This window comes from Pelophylax lessonae (genome assembly GCF_965119305.1).
Source record: "Pelophylax lessonae genome assembly, chromosome: 2".
Lineage (NCBI taxonomy): Eukaryota > Metazoa > Chordata > Amphibia > Anura > Ranidae > Pelophylax > Pelophylax lessonae.
This window is the reverse complement of record NC_138769.1, coordinates 506791743-506815154: the sequence shown is the minus strand read 5'-3', so window position 1 is coordinate 506815154 and position 23412 is coordinate 506791743. Positions and strand designations below refer to the sequence as shown.

The following is a 23412-nucleotide window of genomic DNA, read 5'->3' as shown; positions in this document are numbered from 1 at the left end:
GCCGGGGCTGACCGCCGCAGTATATAGTCGTGCGGCGGTCGGCAACCGGTTAAAATCTGTAGCTTGGTCACAAATCTACCTGAAAAGAGACACTTCCATTAAGAAGGTAAAATAAGATGACTTACCAGTAAAATCTGTTTCTGAGTGCAGCAGGGGGGACACGGGCACTTTAAATTATGACTAGATTATATGTGGCTACCTTCAGGTGACACTGGCAAAACAGGCAGCTGCAAGAATATCCCTCCATTTAAACCCCTGTATGGGGCACAGAATCTTTTTTAACTCTTTAATAACATTTTCAAAGAAAACGATACACTTACAAGTGGGTATAGTATTCCTGGAAAAAAACTGAAATTATGGCAGGATCAGAGTGGGCAACACGGATATCTTTAAATGGCATGGATAGCATACTCAGCCCTTAGTTAGAGCGCTAACATCGTGTGAGGTTTTTTTTAACCTTTTTCATAAACATTTCTGACAGATTCAGTATTGAATTTTCCACCGTGGAGAGATCAACCTGTTATAGTTGGGCTTTAATGTACATAAGTTGGCGCAGATAAACCACCATAATGGTTTCTAAATGTTTACGTTGGGAAAGGAGGTTTTTTTTGAAGGATAGAGCAATGCAATTAATTACCCTTAAATACAGACTTGTGGGCTTCCCATAAGGTACTCTGAAATTGGACAGTACCGGAGTTCAGCTGGAAGTATTGGCATAGACCAGGGGTCTCAAAACTGTGGCCCTCCAGTTACATAGTTAGCCAGGTTGAAAAAAGACTAATCCATCTGGTTCAACCAACTAAAAAAAAAAAAACAAACAGTAGTGAAAACCCAACCATACAATCCCATATACACAATCCTAGACCCACAGTTGATTCAGAAGAAGGCAAAAAATCCTAGCAAAGCATGATCCAATGTGCTACAGCAGGGGAAAAAATTCCTTCTTGATCCCCCGAGAGGCAATCAGATATTCCCTGGATACCCTTTAACTATAAATATTAGTACCCAGTTATATTATGTACATCCAGGAAAGAATCCAGGCCTTTTTTAAAGCAATCTAGTGAGCTGGCAAGAACCACCTCTGGAGGGAGTCTATTCCACATTTTCAAAGCTCTTACAGTGAAGAAACCTTTTTTAGAGACAAAATCTCTTTTCTTCTAGATGTAAAGAGTGCCCCCTTGTCCTCTGTGTAGATCTTAAAGTGAATACCTCACCACCAAGTTCACTATATGGACCCCTTATGTATTTATACATGTTGATCATATCCCCCCTTAATTTCCTCTTCTCAAGAGAGAATAAATTCAGTTCCTCTAATCTTTTCTCATAGCTGAGCTCCTCCATGCCTCTTATCAGTTTGGTTGCCCTTCTCTGCACTTTCTCCAGTTCCCCCGATATCCTTTTTAAGAACTGGTGCCCAAAACTGAGCTGCATATTCCAGATGAAGTCTTACTAATGATTTGTACAGAGGCAAAATGATATCTCTCTCTCTGGAGTCCATGCCTCTCTTAATACAAGAAAGGACTTAGCTTGCTTTGGAAACTGCAGCTTGGCATTGCATGTTATTATTAAGCTTATGATCTACCAGAACACCCAGATCCTTCTCTGCTATTGATTCCCCCAGTTCTACTCTGGAGACATCCTGTAAGGAAGTTATTCCACTGCAAAGCTTGGTGTCATCTGCAAAGACTGAGATGGTACTTTTAATCCCAAACCCTATATCATTTATAAAGATATTAAAAAGTAAGGGTCCCATCACTTAACCTTGGGGTACACCACTGATAACCTTAGACCATTCAGAGTAAGAATCATTAACCATGATTTGAAAAAATTATGTAGACAACTTTTAGGGTAATGTGTTACCATAATCCCTAAACGTAGTTTTAAAGAAAAAACCCCCTTGGTATCATGTGGGACTTTAAAGGTAACAATGGATTACACATATAAATAATAAATGGTAATATTCTAAAATAATTTTATTGAAGATAGGTATAACTCTTGACCAATGATCATTCTCGTATGATTACACAGGTTTTAACAACATATTATGGCCATAAACATAATGGCTCATCCATCACATTGCAACAATAAGAAACACAAACATGGTGCTACTTAAGGGAGTGGTACACAATCCAACGCGTTTCGATATGTGTAATTAATAACATACAAATCTTCATCAGGGACTCTGATTCCACTCCTGAAAAAGTACAACATAGTGTAAGTTCCATACAACTTGAAAGATGTATACAGAATACATACATTATACTATTTTATGCGTCTGCGACTTCCCCCTGGAGGCGGCCAAGAAAAGCTCCCCTAGAACACCACCCCAACCCCCAAATATGGGGAACCGCCTGCATAAGATTGAAAGAGCTTTTGTCTATTTCTGATCCTTATAGGGGAATCAATTACCAGGACTGGGCAAAATATACAGAAACCCCTCTCATGACTGGGTGGCTTTCCTTATTTAACCACTTACCGCATACTAACGTAGGTCTACGTCGGTAAACTTTGCGGTAGTGTACCGGGATGATGCCTCTAGCTAGAGGCACCATCCCGGTACCGTGGTTTAGAGCCGACGGTTGGCTTTCCGTCGGTACCGACCGATGCGGCTCGGGAGCCGCTCGATCGGTACCCGGGGGGGGGCGGGAGGGGACGCCCCCCCACCCTCCCGTGGCTTTGCCCGGGGCTCCCGTTCCACCGGGAGCCCCGAGCACCCAGCCGGCACGTCCGCCGGCTGGATGGATTCCCGATTAATGCCGGAAACGGCATCGATCGGGTCTCCGATGACGTAACCCGGAGGCGGCGTCCATGACGTCACTTCCGGGTTACTGTGCTGCAAAAAAGGCGGCAAATTTGAAAAACGGCTGTATGCAAAAATGCCGTTTTCGGCGTTTTGCATACAGGGAAGAGTAGTGGAGGGGTCTAGGGTCTTTTAGACCCTCGATCCCTCCATAAAGTGTACCTGTCACTACATATTGGTGTCACAAGGGATGTTTACATTGCTTGTGACAGCAATAAAAGTGATCAGATTTTTATTTTTTTTTAAAAACTTTAATAAAGTTAAAAAAATAAATAAAATAAATGGGAAAAAAAAAAAAAAAAAATTTAGCCGCCCCGTCACCGTTAGCTCGCGCACAAAAAAAACACGTATACGGAAGTCGAGCCGCAAATGAAATCGCTGTTCAAACCACACATGTGAGGTATCGCCGCGATCGCCAGAGCGTGAGCAATAATTTTAAAAAAAGAGCTACACTCTAACTTAAAACTGGTAACCGTTAAATAAATTTAAAGCGTCGCAGATTGAGATCTCTATTGACCGTAGTTTGTCGCGATCCCACGGGGGGGCGCAATTTTAAACCGTAACATGTTGGGTATCTATTTACTCGGCGTGACATGTTCTTTCACAATATACAAAAAAAATGGGCTAACTTTACTGTTTAGTATTTTTTAAAATTAGTGAAATGTGATTTTTCAAAAATTTTCCAAAAAAATGGCGCTTTAAAGACCGCTGCGCAAATACCGCGTGATAAAAAATATTACAATGACCGACATTTTATTCTCCAGAGTCTTTGCTAAAAAAATATATATAATGTTTGGGGATTCTAAGTAGTTTTCTAGGAAAAAATACTGATTTAAACTTGTAAACAAAAAGTGTCCGAAATAGGGCTGGGGCTTAAGTGGTTAAAAGTGTGAAAACCATAAGTACTAGTGGCTATTTATCTTTTGAATAGGCTGCCATTTGAGGTATTTTTCCCTTCTGGCAAATTATACTCAAACATTGAAAAGCCCTTTGTATATATATTTCTGTTCTTTCCAGGGGAATCAAATCACCGAGATTGGGGGAAAATGTTTAGAGACCCCTCTCTTCAATAGGTGGGCTTCTCCCCCCTTTTTTCAAGAGCAAAGATTTGTCTATTATGGATTAATATAAAGCTACCGGTTCTAGACTAAGTGTTAAGGTAAGAATTGATGAAATGCAAATGAATAGTCCATTCATGCAAGTTTAAATAGGTTCTCTCTCAGTCCTTGAGCCTTCTAAACTCTCATTTTTTCAACTTTTCCCCTCCCCCATCCTTCTCTTTATGATAGATGGAGGACGAGCAAATGTTACCTTGATGCGCTGGAGCAGAGGGAAATACTACACTATACACTTATTTTCTTGTTTTTAAACAGCAATCATCTTGACTGTGAACATTAGGTGAGCCCTTTTGTTAGATCCCCTGCCTACCCTTTCTTGGGGTATCCTGCTCTGTCCTTGTCTTCCCTAAAGGGGGACTAACATATCAGCTTACGGATATATTCATTGTTTTAGGAATAAGAAGCAGGAATCTTGCATATTTGCAAGATATATATATATATATATATATATATATATATATATAAGCTTCTACCTGAGTAAACAGGATACACTTCTAAGGAGGAGTACAGCGGGTGCAGGGTGTCGGGTATGTGGTGGAATTGGGGGGTTGGGGTGGTGGGGTGGTGTTCTAGGGGAGCTTTTCTTGGCCGCCTCCAGGGGGAAGTCGCAGACGCATAATATAGTATAATGTATGTATTCTGTATACATCTTTCAAGTTGTATAGAACTTACACTATGTTGTACTTTTTCAGGAGTGGAATCAGAGTCCCTGATGAAGATTTGTATGTTATTAACCACTTGCCGTCTGCTTACGTTGACACTACTGCGGAAAAGTGGTCTGTTATCGTCAGTCACAGCGGGAGTCGGGCCAGGGGAGGAGCAGCGGCGATCGCCGCTGCTCTTCCCCGATCGTCTGGGATCTAGTGTGGAGATCCGCCTGCTTGTGTAAACACAAGCGGGCGGATCTCCTAAGTGACAGGCAGGGTTCAGCATAGCTGAACCCTGGATCTGTCCTTGTGTCACACAGTCACCTCCCCCCACACACGTCAGTAAGCACCAGGCATACATTAACCCCTCCCTCTCCAATAAAATTAACCCCTTCCCTGCCAGTGTCATTTTTACAGTAACAGTGCATATATATAGCACTGATTACTGCATTAATGTCACTGGTACCCCCAAAAGTGTCAAAAATGTCAGTCAAGATCGGTCAATCTGATCTGTCCGCCGCAATGTCGCAGTCCCGCAAAAAAAAAAAAAAAAAATCGCAGGTCGCCGCCATTACTCGATAAAAAAAAATACCAAAAATGACATAAATCTTTCCCTTAGTTAGTAAACGCAATAACTTTTGCGCAAACCAATCAAAATACGCTTATTGTGATTTTTTTTTTACCAAACCTAGGTAGCAGAAAACAAATTGGCCAAAAATTTAAAAAAATTTTGATTTTTACATTTTTTTGGGGGGAATTTCATATAAAAAATGTGAAAAATATTGTTGTTTTTTCAAAATTTACGCTCTTTTTTTGTTTATAGCGCAAAAAGTAAAAATCACACAGGTGATCAAATACCACCAAAAGAAAGCTCTGTTTGTGGGAAAAAAAGGACGTAAATTTTGTTTGGGTATGGCGTTGCACGACCGCGCAATTGTCAGTTAAAGTCGCACAGCGCCAAATCCCAAAAAGTGGCCCAGACGTAAGACAGCAAAATCCTCTAGTGCTAAAGTGGTTAATTACACATATCGAAACGCGTTGGTTATGTACCACTACCTTAAGTAGCACCATGTTTGTGTTTCTTATTGTTGCAATGTGATGGATGAGCCATTATGTTTATGGCCATAATATGTTGTTATATCCTGTGTAATCATACGAGAATGATCATTGGTCAAGAGTTATACCTATCTTCAATAAAATTATTTTAGAATATTACCATTTATTATTTATATGTGTAATCCATTGTTACCTTTAAAGTCCCACATGATACCAAGGGGTTTTTTTCTTAAAAGAATCATTAACCACTACTCTCTGAATTCCATCTTTTAGACAATTTTCTATCCATTTACAGACTGATCTTTCCAAGTCTGTAGACTTTACCTTATACATTAGCTGTGTGTGGGGAACTGGGTCAAACGCTTTTGCAAAATCCAAGTATACTACGTCCACAGCCACCCCTCTGTCGAAGGTATTACTTACCTCCTCATAAAAAGAAATCAGGTTTGTTTGACAACTTCTGTCTTTCATGAATCCGTGCTGTCTGTTGCTTAAAATATTTTTTTCCAGCAAGAACAGATCTATGTGGTTTTTTATTAAACTCTCCAGTATCTTCCAGACTAGAGTAGTTAAACTAACAGGTCTACAGTTGTTCAGGAACTACAATTCCCATCATGCCTAGTCATGTCAGACAATGCATCATGGGACGTGTAGTTCGGCAACAGCTGGAGGGTCATAGTTTGGAGATCCCTGGCATAGACGATCATCCAATTGTAATTTAGCAAAGTCATATTTGAGTAGACACTTGCAGGCAGTGTGTGGGAGTTGGGGAGAAAGCTTCAGGGAGAGTAAGACCTCTGCATACAGGAGTCACAAGTTCCTGAGTAAACATCTTTAAATTATGACGCCCGTGTGCAAGGGGCCAAAAACTGTGTGCAAAGACCTGAGTAATGTTAAGTATGGGTGAGTAGAGATGTGCAAGCGTATAGACCAGGGGTCTTAAAACTATGGCCCTCCAGCTGTTCAGGAACTACAATTCCCATCGTGCCTAGTCATGTCTGGGAATGTCAGAGTTTTACAATGCCTGATGGGATGCGTAGTTCCGCAAAAGCTGGAGGGCCGTAATTTGAGGATCCCTGGTATAGACAAATAAAATTCTTCTTGACAGTATTGTAATATAGTAGTTTATACTCACATAAACGTGCTTAACCGCTTGCTGACCGCCGCACGACTATTTACGTCGGCAGTCAGCCCGTCACAGGCAAAGCGACGTAGGGTAATGTCGCTAGCCTGTGAGGCTCTAGGGAGCGAGCGTGCGCCGCTGGAGGCGCGGTCACGGACCCCCCCCCCCCCCGTGCGTGTGCACTCACGATTGTCCGTAAGAGCGGGAGAAAGGCAGGCGGCTAATGTAAACACAGCCGCCTATCAGTCTCCCCTGTGTAAGAATGGAGATCAGACGGTTCTACTATGAAGGACTGTTGATCTCTGTTCTTACACTAGTAGCCACAGCCAATCACAGCTAGAAACACGCCCCTAGGACACACTTAACCCCTCCCTCTCCAATACAGTTAACTCCTTCACTGCCAGTGTCATTTTTACAGTAACAGTGCATATGTATAGCACTGATTACTGCAGTAATGTCACTGGTAACCCCAAAAGTGTCAAAAATGTCAGTCAAGGGTCTGATCTGTCCGCTGCAATGTCGCAGTCCCGCAAAAAAAAAAAAAAAAAAAGACAAAAATCTTTCCCTTTGTTAGTAAACGCGATAACTTTTGCGCAAACGCAAACGCTTTTTGCGATTTTTTTTTTTACCAAACATATGTAGCATAAAACAAATTGGCCGAAAATTTAAAAAAAAAAAAATGTATTTCTACATTTTTTTGGGGGGAATTTCATATAAAAAAATTTGAAAAATATTATTTTTGCAAAATTAACGATTTTTTTTTTTGTTTATAGCGCATGATCAAAAAATAGCACAGGTGATCAAATACCACCAAAAGAAAGCTCTGTTTGTGGGAAAAAAAGGAAGTCAAATTCGTTTAGGTACAGCGTCGCACGACCGCGCAATTGTCTGTTAAAGTCACGCAGTGCCAAATCGCAAAATAGGCCCTGGTCAGGAAGGGGCTAAAATCTTCCGGGGCTTCAGTGGTTAAAGACTAACAAAATGGGATTGAGCTACCAACTTTTTTAATTTTATTTTTTTCATGTACTGTACTGTCCAAAATTGTTTTTTTTTTTTCACCCCTTACTGATTTTAAATATTGTGTTTAATAAAGTATTCTTTTTTAAGAATTTGAGTTGCGTGTATCTATTGCCCCATACACACGTGCAGATTATCTGCAGACTTTTGTCTGCAGACTTACCTTTTCTATGTAGTGCAAGGGCCTGCCGGATTGCATACAAATTGAAAGTGTTTAGGTTTGACCTCATATTATATGGTTTTGGTAAGTCTGCATACAAAAGTCTGCAGATAATCTGCACGTGTGTATGGGGCATATCTCATCATGTGCCTCCGAAAGTCCAGCTTTTCTCGGGATGTCTAGTTGTGGTCCACCAACTGACATCTCTTTTTTTTTGTGCTTAAAGACTAGTTAACACGAGTATGAGAGTAAATTACTGCACTCAAATGAAAAATGTCTATTTTACTCCCCTGTGTAAGAGACCTAAAACAGGTGCATGGTCAGACCACGTTATGGATGCTATATCCGTGGAAACAGCATTTTGAAGTGTAGAAAAATTAGTTAGGAAACGGTCTATTCTGGTATGTGTGTTGTGCATTTTTCAGAATAAAAAGTATAGCTTTTCCCAGGAGTCATTGTCCTCCAAGCCTCAAATAACGAATATTGCTTAAAGCGGAGCTCCACCCAAAAAGGGAAGTTCTGCTTTAAGCATTCCTCCCCCCCTCCTATGCCACATTTGGCATGTCATTTCTTTTGCGGGGAGGAAAGCGGGTACCTAGTTTTGATAGGTATATGCTCCCACTTTCGCTTGGGCCGCCTAGGCGATCCGAGCAGAAGTTCTCCCCCTCCCTGCAATCTTCTTGAACATGTCGCAGGTCCCAGAAGATTGCTCGACCATTGAGAAGGCACAGCGTGACTTGTGCATGTGCAGTGCGCACCCGGCTTTGAAGACGCAACCTGTCACAACCAGGTACCCACACTTGTAATACCGGCCCTATGGAAAGGAGAGGGAAAAAACGGAGGGTTCGGGCGGCCACACCGCTGGATCGTGGGGTTAGTGTGTGTGTGTGTGTGTATTGAGAGCCGGTTCACACAGGCGCGACCCGACTTGCCGGGAGCGGCCGGCACTGACTTCATATCATTGAAGTCAATGCAGGTCGCTCCAAAGAAGCTCAGGACCCTTTTTCTAAATCAGAGCGACTTGTGTCGCTCCTATTAGAACGGGTCCTGTGCTACTCTATGGCAGGCGACCCACGGCGACTTGTCAGGCGACCAGGTCGCCTGACAAGTCGCCCCAGTGTGAACGGGGGTCTAAAACTCAGCAGTTAAATTTTTTGTAGCTGCAGACTTTTAATAAAAGTGGCCTAAATTTAAGGCTTAATTTGTGTTCCGCAACAGGGGGGGGGGGGGAGTTGGGGCGGTGGTTTGCCCTCTGGAGGTCAGTCTATCCAAAGATAGGGACAAAAGTAGGTTAAAATCTCCCCCCAGTAGAAGGTAGCTGTGTGTGAAGGATACCTTCACAAGGACATCTTTTAACCACTTAAGCCCCGGAAGATTTTACCCCCATTCCGACCAGGGGGTATTTTGCGATTCGGCACTGCGTGACTTTAACGGAGAATTGCGCGGTCGTGCGACGCTGTACCTAAACAAATTTGGCGTCCTTTTTTTCCCACAAACAGAGCTTTCTTTTGGCGGTATTTGATCACCTGTGCGATTTTTTGATCACGCGCTATAAACAAAAAAAGAGCGTCCATTTTGCAAAAATAGCAATATTTTTCCCTTTTTTTTATATGAAATTCCCCCCAAAAAAAATGTAAAAATCAAAATTTTTTTAAATTTTCGGCCAATTTGTTTTATGCTACCTATGTTTGGTAAAAAAAAATCGCAAAAAGCGTATTTTGATTGGTTTGCGCAAAAGTTATTGTGTTTACTAACTAAGGGAAAGATTTTTGTCATTTTTGTTTTTTTTTTTAACGCGTAATGGCGGCGATCTGCGATTTTTTTTGCGGTACTGCGACATTGCGGCGGACAGATCGGACCCTTGACTGACATTTTTGACACTTTTGGGGTTACCAGTGACATTTCTACAGTAATCAGTGCTATATATATGCACTGTTACTGTAAAAATACACTGGTAGTGAAGGGGTTAACTTTATTTGAGAGGGAGGGGCTGTGTGTGTCCCTAGGGGCGTGATTCTAACTGTGATTGGCTGGGGCTTCAGCTGTATGCAGACTGATCAACGGATCTACATAGTAGATCCAGATGATCAGCTCTCATACAGCGAGGAGAATGACAGGCAGCTTGTTTACACAAGCTGCCTGACATTCTCCCTCTCCCCCGCCGATCGCAGAGTGGCCGGCGGACATCGGGTCCGCCGGTCACACGCGCGGGGGTCCGTGACCACTCGGGAGCGGGAGCGCGCCTCCGGGGGCGCGCGCTCGCTCCCTAGACCCTCACAAGCTAGTGACGTAGCCCTACGTCACTTTGCCTGTGAGGGGCTGACCGCCGACGTAGATAGTCGTGCGGCGGTCGGCAAGTGGTTAATAAGGTCACCCATCTCATGTTGTGGACAAGGATTACAGAGTAATTGACTCAGAACCCCAATGGCGATAGACGGTAACGTACCTGCCCTCTAAGTAGTGAATTGATAGAAGCAAAAAAGGAACAAGGGTTTTCATAGTAAATGCTACACATGCTTTTTTTTCCACATTGGGAGCTTGCTGAAAAGACCCTTGGATAATGCCTATTAATGAAATTAAAGTTAGTTGATGCAAAAAAGTGAGTTTCTGAATGAAAACCACATCAGGGTCAAATCTTTTAATTCTCCATGAGGTTTTGGCATTCGAGTTTGGAAAGAAAAACTTGTTCCTAATATTTATAAGGAACACTACTTGTCGGTAATACATTCTCATTTTCTGTGTACTCATTGGTACAATGTCAGCCTAAAGCAATGAACATTCTTTCAAGAGGGAAAGCAAAAGTTATTACCTTGTAAGTTTGCCATTACTCCTCACTGTCCAGTCACTAGGCTGGGACAGAAGACATCACTAAGGAAGAAACATCGTACCAGCCATTTTAACTACAATCACCCATCAGAGGAGATTCACTACCATGGTTTCAGGGAGAAGTGTCTGAACTGTGCAAATAGAGGATGTCTACAGTCATAAGAGTAAAGCATAACAATTGTGGGGCATATCATTGAGGTTTTTTTTCTGCGTGGAGCTTTGCAATCAGTTGAACAAATCTTGTAGCAAAACATTAGCAAAAGAGCTTGGATAGGAAAACATTTAGAAGTATTGACAGTAGTTGCACACTGTGGTTTAAGTGTATAGAAAACCTAATAATGAACTTCTTTTGTTTGCCTCCCATTTGGTCTGGTAAATAAACCATTGGAAGCATTTTATTATGTGACTGGCAGGATTACCAGGTAGAAAATTAAGGAATAAAAAAAAAAAAAAACAGGGGGTGGTTCACATCAGAACATGTGTGTTCCACTACAGTGCGATTTTGATAGCCTAATTATTTGAATGGATTGCAAATGCACTAGAACATGGTAAAAGTAGTGCAAGAACTACTTTCTTTAAAATGTGCTGCGCCAAACAACATTTTACACCAGTACCATTTGGTTGGTGCAAAAGCGTTGCATTTGCGAGATGCATTTGAGGTGCTATTAACGCATTGGCACCCGCATATCCCTCTGAAGGACAGCAAATACCCCTGCAGTGCCGAGAATGCACATGGAACGTGCCTTTCATGCACAACATTTTGGTGTGAATGAGCCTTGAAAAAAGAAAACTACTGAAGCCACCATCTAGTGACTGGTGAGCTTTATTATATTACATTATATGTTAATAAAGGACAATGTCTACATATAGGGGTTAGTTGGAAAATAAATTGTGCTAAAAAGGGGTACAAAATATCAAGATGTTGAAACACCGACTTAAACTACACTGTAAGATAATGCTTAAATTATATTCAACTTTTTTTTTTTTTTTTTTAAACACGACAATGAATATTTATATGGATTAATCTGAAGATATTATAGCTGCCTATGAAGGTATTATAACTGCCTATAGCTCTAATTTAATGAAATAACTGTTGCACACATACACCCAAATTTTACAGATTCTAGTTTCAGTACCATGGAAGGTATTTTATAATTTACTCTGTTATTTAACCAATTGCTGCTAAAAAACTTTGCAATGGGTCAAAATGCTACTGTGACAATAATACCTAATTAATCAAAATTGATTTCATCAATAAGTAAACTTCATATTCAGAACAAAAAGTATTTGCAATGCTTATTGTGACAGGAACAGGGAAGGAATTATCAGGAAAGTGAAGTAGCCGGAAAGACAAATAGCCCTTGAAGAACAGCCTTAGTAATTGAAAATGGAAAAGATCTAGTATTAAAATACTGGAGTCTTGACTGGTGCCAGCTGCACAAAGTGGCTGCTTTGGAAATTGTATGCTCAAATTAAAGTAACATGAAGCAGCATAAATCAGAGTTAGCAACATGCCCAAATAACTGGCAGAGTCACACAAGATTTATAGTACAATACTCAAATACAGAATAATGTGAAGTGTAGAAACAATTACATGTTCAATGACATCTGAACATGAATTGTGTGATATTGAAGTCCTCCGGTATAAATTTTAAATCTGAACCTATAAATTTATGATATCTTTCAAGCATTCAAAACTCATTAGCATGCTGCATGAGTTTGGATCATGGTCTAATCATAATGTCACGCAAGTCAAATTTGTTGAGAAAAAAAAAATAGAGATTATATATATATATATATATATATATATATATATATATATATATATACACATATACACACACACACACACATATATATATATATATATATACACGCTCTCCTCACTTAACGACCAGGTTCCGTTCCAGAGACCGGGTTGTTAAACAAGGAGCCACAAGTAATCAATATTCATAACTACTGTACTGTACTCTGAAAAAAAAAGAAAAGGTCTAAACACAAAACTCCAACTCAATGACATTGTTTTAATTTGCATAAGTACAGAACACAAAAATATAAACAAAAATCCTGTACTGTACAATAATGTACAGTGCCCGAGAGCTGGTCGTAAGTCTGAGCGGTCGTTAAACAGGTAAGTCATCAAACGAGGAGTGTCTGTGTACACACACACATTATATATATATATATATATATTTTTGTTTTTTTGAGCGACATTTAAGATTAGAAATAAAATGTCATCTTTCAATAGAAAACATGCTAAATACAAAGAATGCTTAGATCTCTCAATTACTAGAGGTCCTAGAAAAGTAAAATAACAGTCACAATTAATAATCAAAGCACAAACAAGGTCATGGCATTTTTTAAACAAAAGTCCTTACTTGCTGTGTTGAGTTCATTAAGAGCCGGTTCACATAGAGGCGACACTTCGGGGGCGACTTGTGCATTACAGTGCACCACGACTTCGGAGCGACTTGCAGGGACTTCACATAATGGAAGTCTATGCAAGTCGCTCCGAGGTCGCCCCGAAATAGTACAGGACCCTTTTTCTAAGTCGGAGCGACTTGTGTCGCTCCTATTAGAACGGGTCCTGTAGCGGTCAATGGACCGCGAGGGAGCGCAACTTGTCAGGCTGACAAGTCGCCTGACAAGTCGCGCTAGTGTGAATGGGCTCTTAGAGGAATTTCCTCTAAAATTGAGTTGTCAAAACGGAACACCTTACAACAATATTAAGGTGTTAATACATAACTCTGCTCTGACACAGATTTTATTTCTAGGGAACAAACTCCCTTAAGTGCCGGGTCACACTTGTGCGATGCGGGAACGCTGCGAATATGCAGCGTGATCCCGCATCGCATCCGCACATCTGGCAGTTCACACTGCCATATGCGACACGCAGGGGGTGTCAATTAAATGTTAACGACACCCCCAGTTTGATCGTATATCGCAGTGCGAGCTGACAGTTCGCACAGAATCGGATCGCACAAGTGTGAACCACTGTGCGATCAGATTCTGATGCGGCTGAAAAAATGCCTCATGTGCGTGTTTGGTGCGGATACAGTGCGAATTCAGCCATACAAAGTGTATGGCTGAACTCGCATCCTCACATGAGATCGCATGTAATGAAGGAGCAGTGCGCTCCGAATTACATGCCATCTCACAAGCCGCACAAATGTGAACCGACACTTAGGGAGTGAAGGGCCACTTTATAGCTACAGAAGGGCTATCTGAGTTTTGGAGAGTTAAATAGCCAAAATGGCCTCTACTGCACAAAAGACTGAACTGAACTTCAACTGAAGTGCCTTGATGCTTCCCCAGGATTTTCCCTCTCTCAGTATAAAAATGCAAAGATAATTTCACTTGTACAAGTTTCCTGCCTTATATATCTAGCTATATAGAACACCAACATAAAAAGAACAGATAGCCATTTCTGGCATCCCCCATTTAAGAAGGAAGGGCTTTGCAACCTACCTGTGAAAGAACATGGCCCCAAGATTTAGGAGCAGATGCAGCCCCCCCAATTCAGAAGAGTATACCGAAGAGCGGTCTTTAGGGACTGGGTCCCATCTGTGCAGATTGTCGCTGCACTGGAGCTGTACAGCACCATCCTGATAACTATATACACTGCACATTGTGCCAAGGAAGAGCACCTAATTCAAGATCCAGTGCCTGAAGCAACTTTACAGGCCAGCCCTGCATCTTCCATCATTTTGACATGGTCTGCATAGGCAGCCAGGAGGGCTGGTACATAGCCAAGTTGGAACAGAAAAGATTAAAGGAAAAAAAAACAGTAGAGGATAGATAAAAAGAGCATCAATCATCTGAAGTCACTAGCAAAAAAACTGAGAACTATCAGTAGGAGGAGTTATATGAGAGTGCTTACAGTTCTGCATGCCAGTGTAATAACCTGAGGGTAGCAACATGTAACACAGTCATCTAAGAATATGCCTGTGTATTATCCTACAATCAAGAAAAAAAGATTTGAGAGAACAGCTGGTGCTCCTACAACATGTGAGTAATATATGCAAGACCAATCTTACAAGAAATAAGGTAAAAGTGTAATAATGGTTTTTATAAACATGACATTTAGTAGTTAATATGGGTTAAGGAAGCATCCTAAAATATGTCAAAATGCTCCAAAACAATAATAGTGGACTGCTTTCTAAAAGCCTGGAAACTGCCTGATAACCAATTGTGCTCAGAGAGCAAGCAATTATTAGTAGCAGATGACCAAGGAAAGCTGCGAGCACAGTTCATTGATTGCCTAGACTAAAATGCTCTTCTCTTCACTCGAAAACTTGTGAGCAAGAAACAGTTGCCAGGCTGCTGACAAGTGCTTACTGAACAGTCAAACTATAATTGAACACCCAGCCTGTTTTTTTTCTGAGAGTTGCCAGTCAAATGATGACCACCTGCCTATGCTTTTATGAAAGTATTTCAACCCTCCCTAACTCATTATTTATCCATCTCAGCAAGGCTTTATGTTAACATTTGAGTATAGGTTCAACTTTAAGCTATGGGTCAGGTTTTGTCTCCTACAGGACCACACCTATATTAGAGGGTTTCCAAAGAATATAGGAATTTATGCCTGAAAGTAGAAGCATTTGCATTTTTCCAAAGATCAAACATATGACTATCACAAACAAATAAAAGCATTTCAACTTACTGCCTCTGCTTCTGCTCTGGTTTTGAAGGTAATTATTGCATGACGAGATGAGTCATCTACTTGACAGTCTTCAATTTCTCCATATTGCTGTCGTAAAACATGAATATGATGTCATTTTATGTTGATAGATGTCAGAGTAACAGCATTGCTGTCTACAAATGCAAATATGCTTTGGAAAACAGAGCTGGAGACAAACTACTGATTGATAGAATCAAATGTTATGCAAAAAAATGGATTTTTGTAAGAACTTACCGTAAAATCCTTTTCTCTTAAGCTCATTGACAGACGTAGTCTTCTTGATTCTCAAGAGCTGGGTTATGTTGTCTCCGCAGGAGTAGGACTAGGCAGAATGACAAAACGTTCTGGCTCCACCCTAGGGGGCAGTCCCTGAGGGTATATCCTCCCTCTCTCTGCTACAGGGAATCAGTTCTGTTTAAAGCAGTACAGAGAAATTAACCCAACCCAACTCAATGATAGAGGGGCGGGTACTACGTCTGTCAATGAGCTTAAGAGAAAAGGATTTTACGGTAAGTTCTTACAAAAATCCATTTTTCTCTATCGCTCATTGACAGACGTAGTCTTCTTGATTCTCAAGAGCTGGGACATCCAGAAGCAGTGCCACAAATGAGGGGTGGGATTGACAAAATCAAATCCAATCTAGTAGGCCCAACCGGTGCCAAACTAGAAGTTTTAAAGGCTCATTATAAACAAAGAATGAGACTAAAAGAAAAAATTTTCCAACGGAAAAAAACCCTAGAGGTAGACCACTGGTCTCTTCAAATTGCGGCCTGCAAAACCTTGCGGCCAAAAGAGGCATCAGACGATGCCATTACATCAACTTTATAATGTTTAGAGAAGGTATGCACCGACGACCAGGTAGCCGCCTTGCACACCTGGACCACTGACGCCTGATGGCGAAAGGCCCATGACGCACTAAGTGCCCGAGTGGAGTGCGCCTTAACAGGGAACGGGGGCTCCCGACCCTTAATAGAATAAGCCTGTACTACCGTCTGTCTGATCCATTTGGAAATGGTCGCGGCAGATGCAGGCAACCCCTTTTTGGGTCCATCTGGGATCACAAAAAGTGAATCCGTCTTGCGAAACGAGTCTGTCGTTTTCAAGTATACCCTGATCGCCCGGACCACATCCAAGGAGTGCAAAGCAAATTCCCGAGGATGACTGGGCTTAGGACACAGGGAAGGTAATACAATTTCTTCATTCAGATGAATTTCTGAAACTACTTTTGGTAGGAAGGATGGATTCGGACGAAGAACCACCTTATCTCTATGAACCACCAGATATGGTGAACGACAAGATAATGCGGCCAGTTCTGACACCCTGCGTGCAGAAGTAATAGCCACCAAGAAGGCCACCTTCTGGGACAACGTGGGTAGAGGAATCTCCCTAATATCTTCAAAGGGAGGTTTCTGAAGAACCGACAACACTAAATTAAGATCCCAGGGGGGTAACGGCGCGTGCACTGGCGGAGCCAGATGTCGCACCCCCTGGATGAAATTCCGCACCAAGGAATGAGTAGCCAAAGGCTTCTGAAAGAAGATGGCTAATGCTGAGACCTGACCCTTGATAGTACTCAAGGCCAGTTTCTGCTCAACCCCTTGTTGCAGAAAAGCCAATATTCGACTAATCGAATAAGACCGAGGACGGAACCCTAAAGGTTCACACCATGCAATGTAGGACTTCCATGTGCGATGATAAATCTTTCTGGAAGTCGCTTTCCTTGCTTCAACTAGAGTAGGAATAACTGAAGCTGACAAACCTTTGTCCTTCAGCACCTGGGTCTCAATAGCCAGGCCGTTAAAGCCAGCGATCGTAAAGCAGGATGGAAGATCGGTCCCTGAGACAGTAGATCCTCCCTGAGAGGAAGTCTCCATGGGACGTCCGCCACCAGTCTGACCATGTCGGCGTACCAAGCTCGACGAGGCCAGTCCGGAGCTACCAGGATTACTGGGATTCCTTCCTCCTCTACCCTGCGAAGAAGTCTTGGCAGTAACGCGAGAGGAGGGAAGGCATATATTAGCTGGTATGCATTGTCCGACTGGATCCGAACCGGGCTGCCCTGGAGCTGCTCGGTCCAGTGAATCAGACAAAGTCTGATCGCTCTCAGTTCCAATACATTTATCGGTAATCTGGATTCTTCCGGGGACCAAAGTCCCTGGACAGATAACTGACCAAGAATTCCTCCCCATCCGGATAGACTGGCATCCGTGGTCACTATCGTCCAATATATTGGCAGAAATGACTTTCCCTGGCTGAGCATTGGAGACCGAAGCCACCAAACCAGAGACTCTCTGGTCTGTTTGCTCAATCGTATCTGATTGTCCAGGGATTCCGGATTCCGATTCCATCTGAGAAGAATCTCTTGCTGAAGAATTCGGGTATGGGACTGGGCAAATGGGACTGCTTCGAATGAAGCCACCATCAACCCCAGAACCCTCATGCACGTCCGAAGGGAAGACCAGCTGTTGGACAGTAACAACTGGACTGCTGATTGAATCTTTCGAAGTTTTCCTACCGGAAGGAAAACTCTCGTCCTGACTGTGTCTAGAATTAGACCCAGATATTCGAGCCTCTGGGTGGGAACCAGAAATTACTTTTGCTGGTTCACCAGCCACCCGAATTCCTGTAAAGAAATCATAGTAATTTCTATGTTTTGTAGCAAGGTCTGAGGAGATTCTGCATGAAGCAGAAGATCGTCTAGGTAACCTAGAATCGATATACCTCTTTGGCGCAGAAGTGCCAACATTGGGGCCAACACCTTTGTGAAGACCCGCGGAGCCGTGGCGAGACCGAAAGGTAACGCCACAAACTGATAGTGGTTCTCCTCTACGGAAAAGCGTAGAAAACGCTGATGTCCTGCGAAAATGGGAATGTGAAGATAGGCGTCCTTGATGTCTATGGACGCTAGGACATCCCCTGGATGCAGGAAGGCTGCTACCGTGCGAATGGACTCCATTCTGAATCTTCTTATGTTGATGAAAGAATTGAGTGCTCTTAAGTCCAGAATTGGACGCACTTTGCCCTCTTTCCTGGGTATTGTAAACAGGTTTAAATAAAACCCTTGAAACCGTTCTGTCCAAGGAACGTGGACTACCACTCCTTGTTGTAGTAAATCTGTGACTGCTCTCCGCAGATCTTCTAAACGATCTGCGGATAGACGGATATTGGAAGGGAAGAATCGCGCCGGTGGGAGAGATCGAAACTCGATCTTGTACCCTGACCTTATGACTTCGCAAACCCATTTGTCCGGGATTCTGGAAAGCCATGGATCCGGGAACCGGCGAAGACGTCCCCCCACCCCAGTTATGGGTGGGGGCGCACCTTCAGGCTTTGGATGGTTTATCTTCGGGTCTGGAGGGGGCGGGCTTTTGCTTGCCCGACCACCGACCCCTGACGCCTCCTGCAGGAGCTTTGGAGGACTTAGTTTTTTCACCCGCTGGACGAAAAAACCTCTTGTGAGCAGAAAAAGAAGGCCCTCGTCTTTGACGAGTTCCTTTACCTTTAAAATTTTGCGGTAAAAAGGTGCTTTTTCCACCGGTGAGATCCTTAATGATCTCATCTAAGTTGGCTCCAAATAGACGCTCTCCTGAAAAGGGGATATTAGCCAATGCTTTTTTGGAACCTTGGTCGGCTATCCAACCTTTTAGCCACAGTGTACGCCTGAGAACCACTGCTGAGACTGATGCTCGCGCCATTAATGGAGTGTCGTCTAACGCCGCATCACATACAAACTGTAACCCCTGTATCATTTGTTCCAACAAATCTGATACCGCCTGAGGGACTTCTTCTAAGTCCCGGCGTAACCACTTGGTCCATTCAGTTACAGCCTGTGAAACCAGACCAATAGCAATTATTGGCCTGAAAGCTGATCCAATCAAGGAAAACATGGTGCGAGACATAGCTTCTATCTTGCGATCCACTGGATCTTTAAAAGACGGAGCGTCTTCTAAAGGAATAACCGTGGCTTTATTCAATCTAGCAATAGGTGAATCCACCACAGGTGGTTCTGTCCATTTCTTAATAAGGGTTTCCTCAAACGGATAACGCCTGTCAATGCGTTTGGAAATATTAAAAGTGCGTTTTGGCAGACGCCATTCTTCATCGATTGGATTGCCAAAACATTTGGGCAATGGAAAAACCTTTGCCACTTTGATGCGCTTTTTAGTCCCAAAAGGGATCTCAGTTTCAGCTATTTCTGATGGAATACCCTGTAACCTTAAAGTCTCTTGAACAGATACAATGAGTGCGTTTACCAACGCTTCCTCTCGGGCTATGGCAGATGCCGAAACATCCTCCTCACTGTCTGAAGAGACAGGACCCGAGACACCAATACCAGATGAAGTACCTGCAACTGCAGAAATAGGCTCAGAGTCTGAATCCGAGGTTTCAGATAATAAGGGGTTAGGCGGGGGTCGCTTTCTTGCCACTTCCACCCGGGACACAAAAGTTTCCATAATAGCTGACAAAGATTCAATTGTCAATGGGGTGCTGGAGGATCCCGCAGACCCCTCGAGGGGATCCGGAGGAGATACATGAGTGGCAGGGTCCATGTTAATACAGGACACTTTGCCAGCAATAAACAAAAAAACTTTTTTTTTTTTTTTTTTTTGTGTGTCTCCCCCTAGCGCAATAGCGCCCCTCAGAGTACCTGCTTCTCGATCCCAGAGAGAGAGAGAGGGACCCCCAAGGCTCACCAACCGATGCACTGCAGTTTCCAACAAACTGCAGCCAGCGTCTGTCTTACACAGACTGGAAGGAGCTGTTTGCTTTTTCCCGGGCAGAAGGCGTGGCTCCGCCCCCTGTGTACGCCTTCCGGCGTTCCCAGCCCTCCACGAGGAAGCTGGGCTCACAAAACATGGCCGCCCCCATAGAAGAGACATAAGACTCCAAAAACATGGCGGCCGACGTGACCTGAGGACATATATGTATTCGGTCTACGGCAAAATGGCGGCGGACCGCCGATATCGTCTTCCCAGCACATCCACCTGCACTCTGGTTCTCCTCTACCTGAGAGGTGACATATGGATCTACAGAGATACACTGCACATAAGGTAGGATTATACCTCCTATGTCTGCTGTAATGTTACAGTCTGCTGGGTAGAGTGTTAGCTCTTGAACCAAGTCCACTTCCCACAAACACATGCTGTATTACAAGGGGGACTTGTAAGTGTCAGATATATACTGACCATATATGGAGGGGCCCATAATATATACTGCCTCATAAATGAGGAAAAAAAGGGAACGTTTTACTCACCATACCGAACCGACAGGCACCCTCTCTTCATAATACCCTCTCCACCGGGGTGGGGGTTTGTGGACGCCTCGACTCTCTGGTCCTGGCGTCCAAGCGAGCTTTAACTCGCAAAGTCAGTCCCTTTACTGGGACTCCGTCGCGGCCGACTCAGCGCACTGGTCTGCACGCGCCTTTTAGGCAGAAACCGGGGTGACCACTGGATCTCACATCCAGCCCGTCGCCCGGCCCCGCATACTTACTTGAATATGTCGCGGCCGACCAAGCGCAATGCCTGGTCTGCACGCGCTCGTAGGCCGGCTGGGGTGACCACAAGTGTCGCCCAGTCCGGCATTTTTGCTTGAAGATCTCACAGGAAAAAAACACTGGAGAAAACTACCTAAAAAATGTCTTTTTCTTAAAGAAAAAAAGTCTTGCCAGGACCAAAAGATCCCAGCAAGGAGCTTAGGTCCTTACTCCTGACTAGACAGAAAAAAACTGATTCCCTGTAGCAGAGAGAGGGAGGATATACCCTCAGGGACTGCCCCCTAGGGTGGAGCCAGAACGTTTTGTCATTCTGCCTAGTCCTACTCCTGCGGAGACAACATAACCCAGCTCTTGAGAATCAAGAAGACTACGTCTGTCAATGAGCGATAGAGAAAAACAGATAAAACCAGAAACTAAGTCACATGTATCGGGTCAAAGATCAACTTCGCATCCATTATTTTTTCCCCTCTAATACCTGTATTGATGGGTTCTGTTCATAGCACCTGTCCAGCAAATGCAGCATCATCCTACTGCAATCCAATGTTGAGGTGAAATAATCCTGCACCACCATCTTGGTTGTCCTCACTGTTGGGAGATGGCTACCTCTATTAGGTTCAGACAGCCTGTCCCCAACAATGCTGCTCTATGTCCCTGGTCCTGCAAACTCCAGGAAAATGTGATGGGAAATCCCAAGGGGCTGCAGGAACAGGCTTAGGTGAGACAGTTGGCAGGGGGTAGGGCAAGAGGGAAAAAAAAACGGAATTTTTGTAAAATCTTACCTGTAAAATTCCGTTCTCTGAGTCCTCCGACAGTCGCCGCCTCTTCATATTCGTCACATATGGGGTATTAGACTTTGCTCCGAAGGAGTAGCTAGGCAACAGAATATGTTAACAATAAAGCTTTAACATATCCCACCCTCAAGGGGTGGTCCCCTCAGTCAATACCCTCCTACTTCCTGCAACCATATCTCAGTTTTAGTGGAATAGCAGTAGAGTATACATTCAAACCCCAAAAGAGGGGCGGGGGCGGCGACTGTCGGAGGACTCAGAGAAAGGAATTTTACAGGTAAGATTTTACAAAAATTCCGTTTTCTCTTACGTCCTCCGACAGTCGCCGCCTCTTCATATTCGTCACATATGGGGACGTCCCAAAGCAGCGCAAACATGAGGGGTGGGAAACGCATCCGCGCCGAAAGGCAACGCAGTCTCCACATCAAAGAAAGGAACCTTACCAAAGGAAGGAAACTAGCTGGGCAACAGCAAAAATAAGTGCTCAACAGGAGCAACAACCCAGGAAAAGACAAAAAACCAGGGGATACAAAACTTATCCCAACAGCCAGGAGTCCCCAACAAGGGACCCTAGGGAACAGCCGCACTAAGAACCTTGCGGCCAAAGGAAGCATCCGCCGATGCCTGAACATCTACTTTGTAGAATTTTGTGAAAGTGTGCACGGTCGACCAAGTCGCCGCCTTACACACCTGGGCTACAGAAGCCCCATGACGACAGGCCCAAGACGTACTCAGAGATCTAGTAGAGTGCGCCTTCACAGGCACAGGGGGAACCTTCCCCTGCAAGGCATAAGCCTGTTCAATGGTCTGCCTGATCCATTTGGCAATGGTAGAGGCGGAAGCCGCCATGCCCTTCCGAGGACCCTCTGGAAGAACAAACAAGGAGTCCGTCTTTCGAAAAGACTCAGTCGATTTAAGGTAAACCCTAATCGCTCGAACAACATCCAGAGAATGCAATCTCACCTCCTTAGGATGTTTAGGCTTCGTGCACAACGAAGGCAAAACAATATCCTCGTTAAGATGGAATTCCGAAACTCGTTTCGGCAGAAAAGAAGGATTAGGTCGCAAGACCACCTTATCCAAATGAACAACCAGGTACGGAGACTTGCAGGACAAAGCCGCCAGTTCCGACACTCTGCGAGCCGAAGTGATCGCCACCAAAAAGGCGACCTTTTTGGACAACATAGACAACGAGATCTCCCTGATCTGTTCAAAAGGAGCACGTTGTAACACAGACAGGACTAGATTCAAGTCCCAAGGGGGCAAGGGATCCCTCCTAGGAGGAACCAGATGCCGCACACCCTGAATAAAAGTGCCAACCAAGGAGTTGGAAGCTACGGGACGTTGAAACAGAACGGCCAGCGCAGACACCTGACCCTTTATCGTAGCCAGCGCCAAACGCTGATCGACACCCGTCTGAAGGAAAGACAGCACACGGGAAACCGAGTACGTGCGGGGTGAAAACCCCCTGGACTCACACCAGGCAAAATAGGCCTTCCAAGTACGGTAATAAACCTTTCCCGAGGAAGACTTCCTCGCGTTGATCAAGGTATGAACAACCTCTGGAGAGAGACCCTTCTCCTTCAGGACCTCGGTCTCAACAGCCAGGCCGTCAAAGCCAGCGACTGTAAAGCAGGATGGTAAATCGGTCCTTGAGACAGTAGATCGTCCCGAAGAGGCAGACGCCAGGGGGCGTCGA

At 43.7% G+C, this 23412-nt stretch overlaps 1 protein-coding gene across 1 annotated transcript in view; it reads right to left on the bottom strand.

Moving 5' to 3' along the window:
• Positions 1 to 23412, bottom strand: part of RBM26 (RNA binding motif protein 26) — a 187886-nt gene that overhangs the window by 7514 nt on the left and 156960 nt on the right. The window contains exon 20 of the mRNA XM_082244533.1: positions 15411 to 15497. Within this exon, the coding sequence (XP_082100659.1) occupies positions 15411 to 15497 (87 nt within the window). The remainder of the gene's footprint in view (positions 1 to 15410; positions 15498 to 23412) is intronic.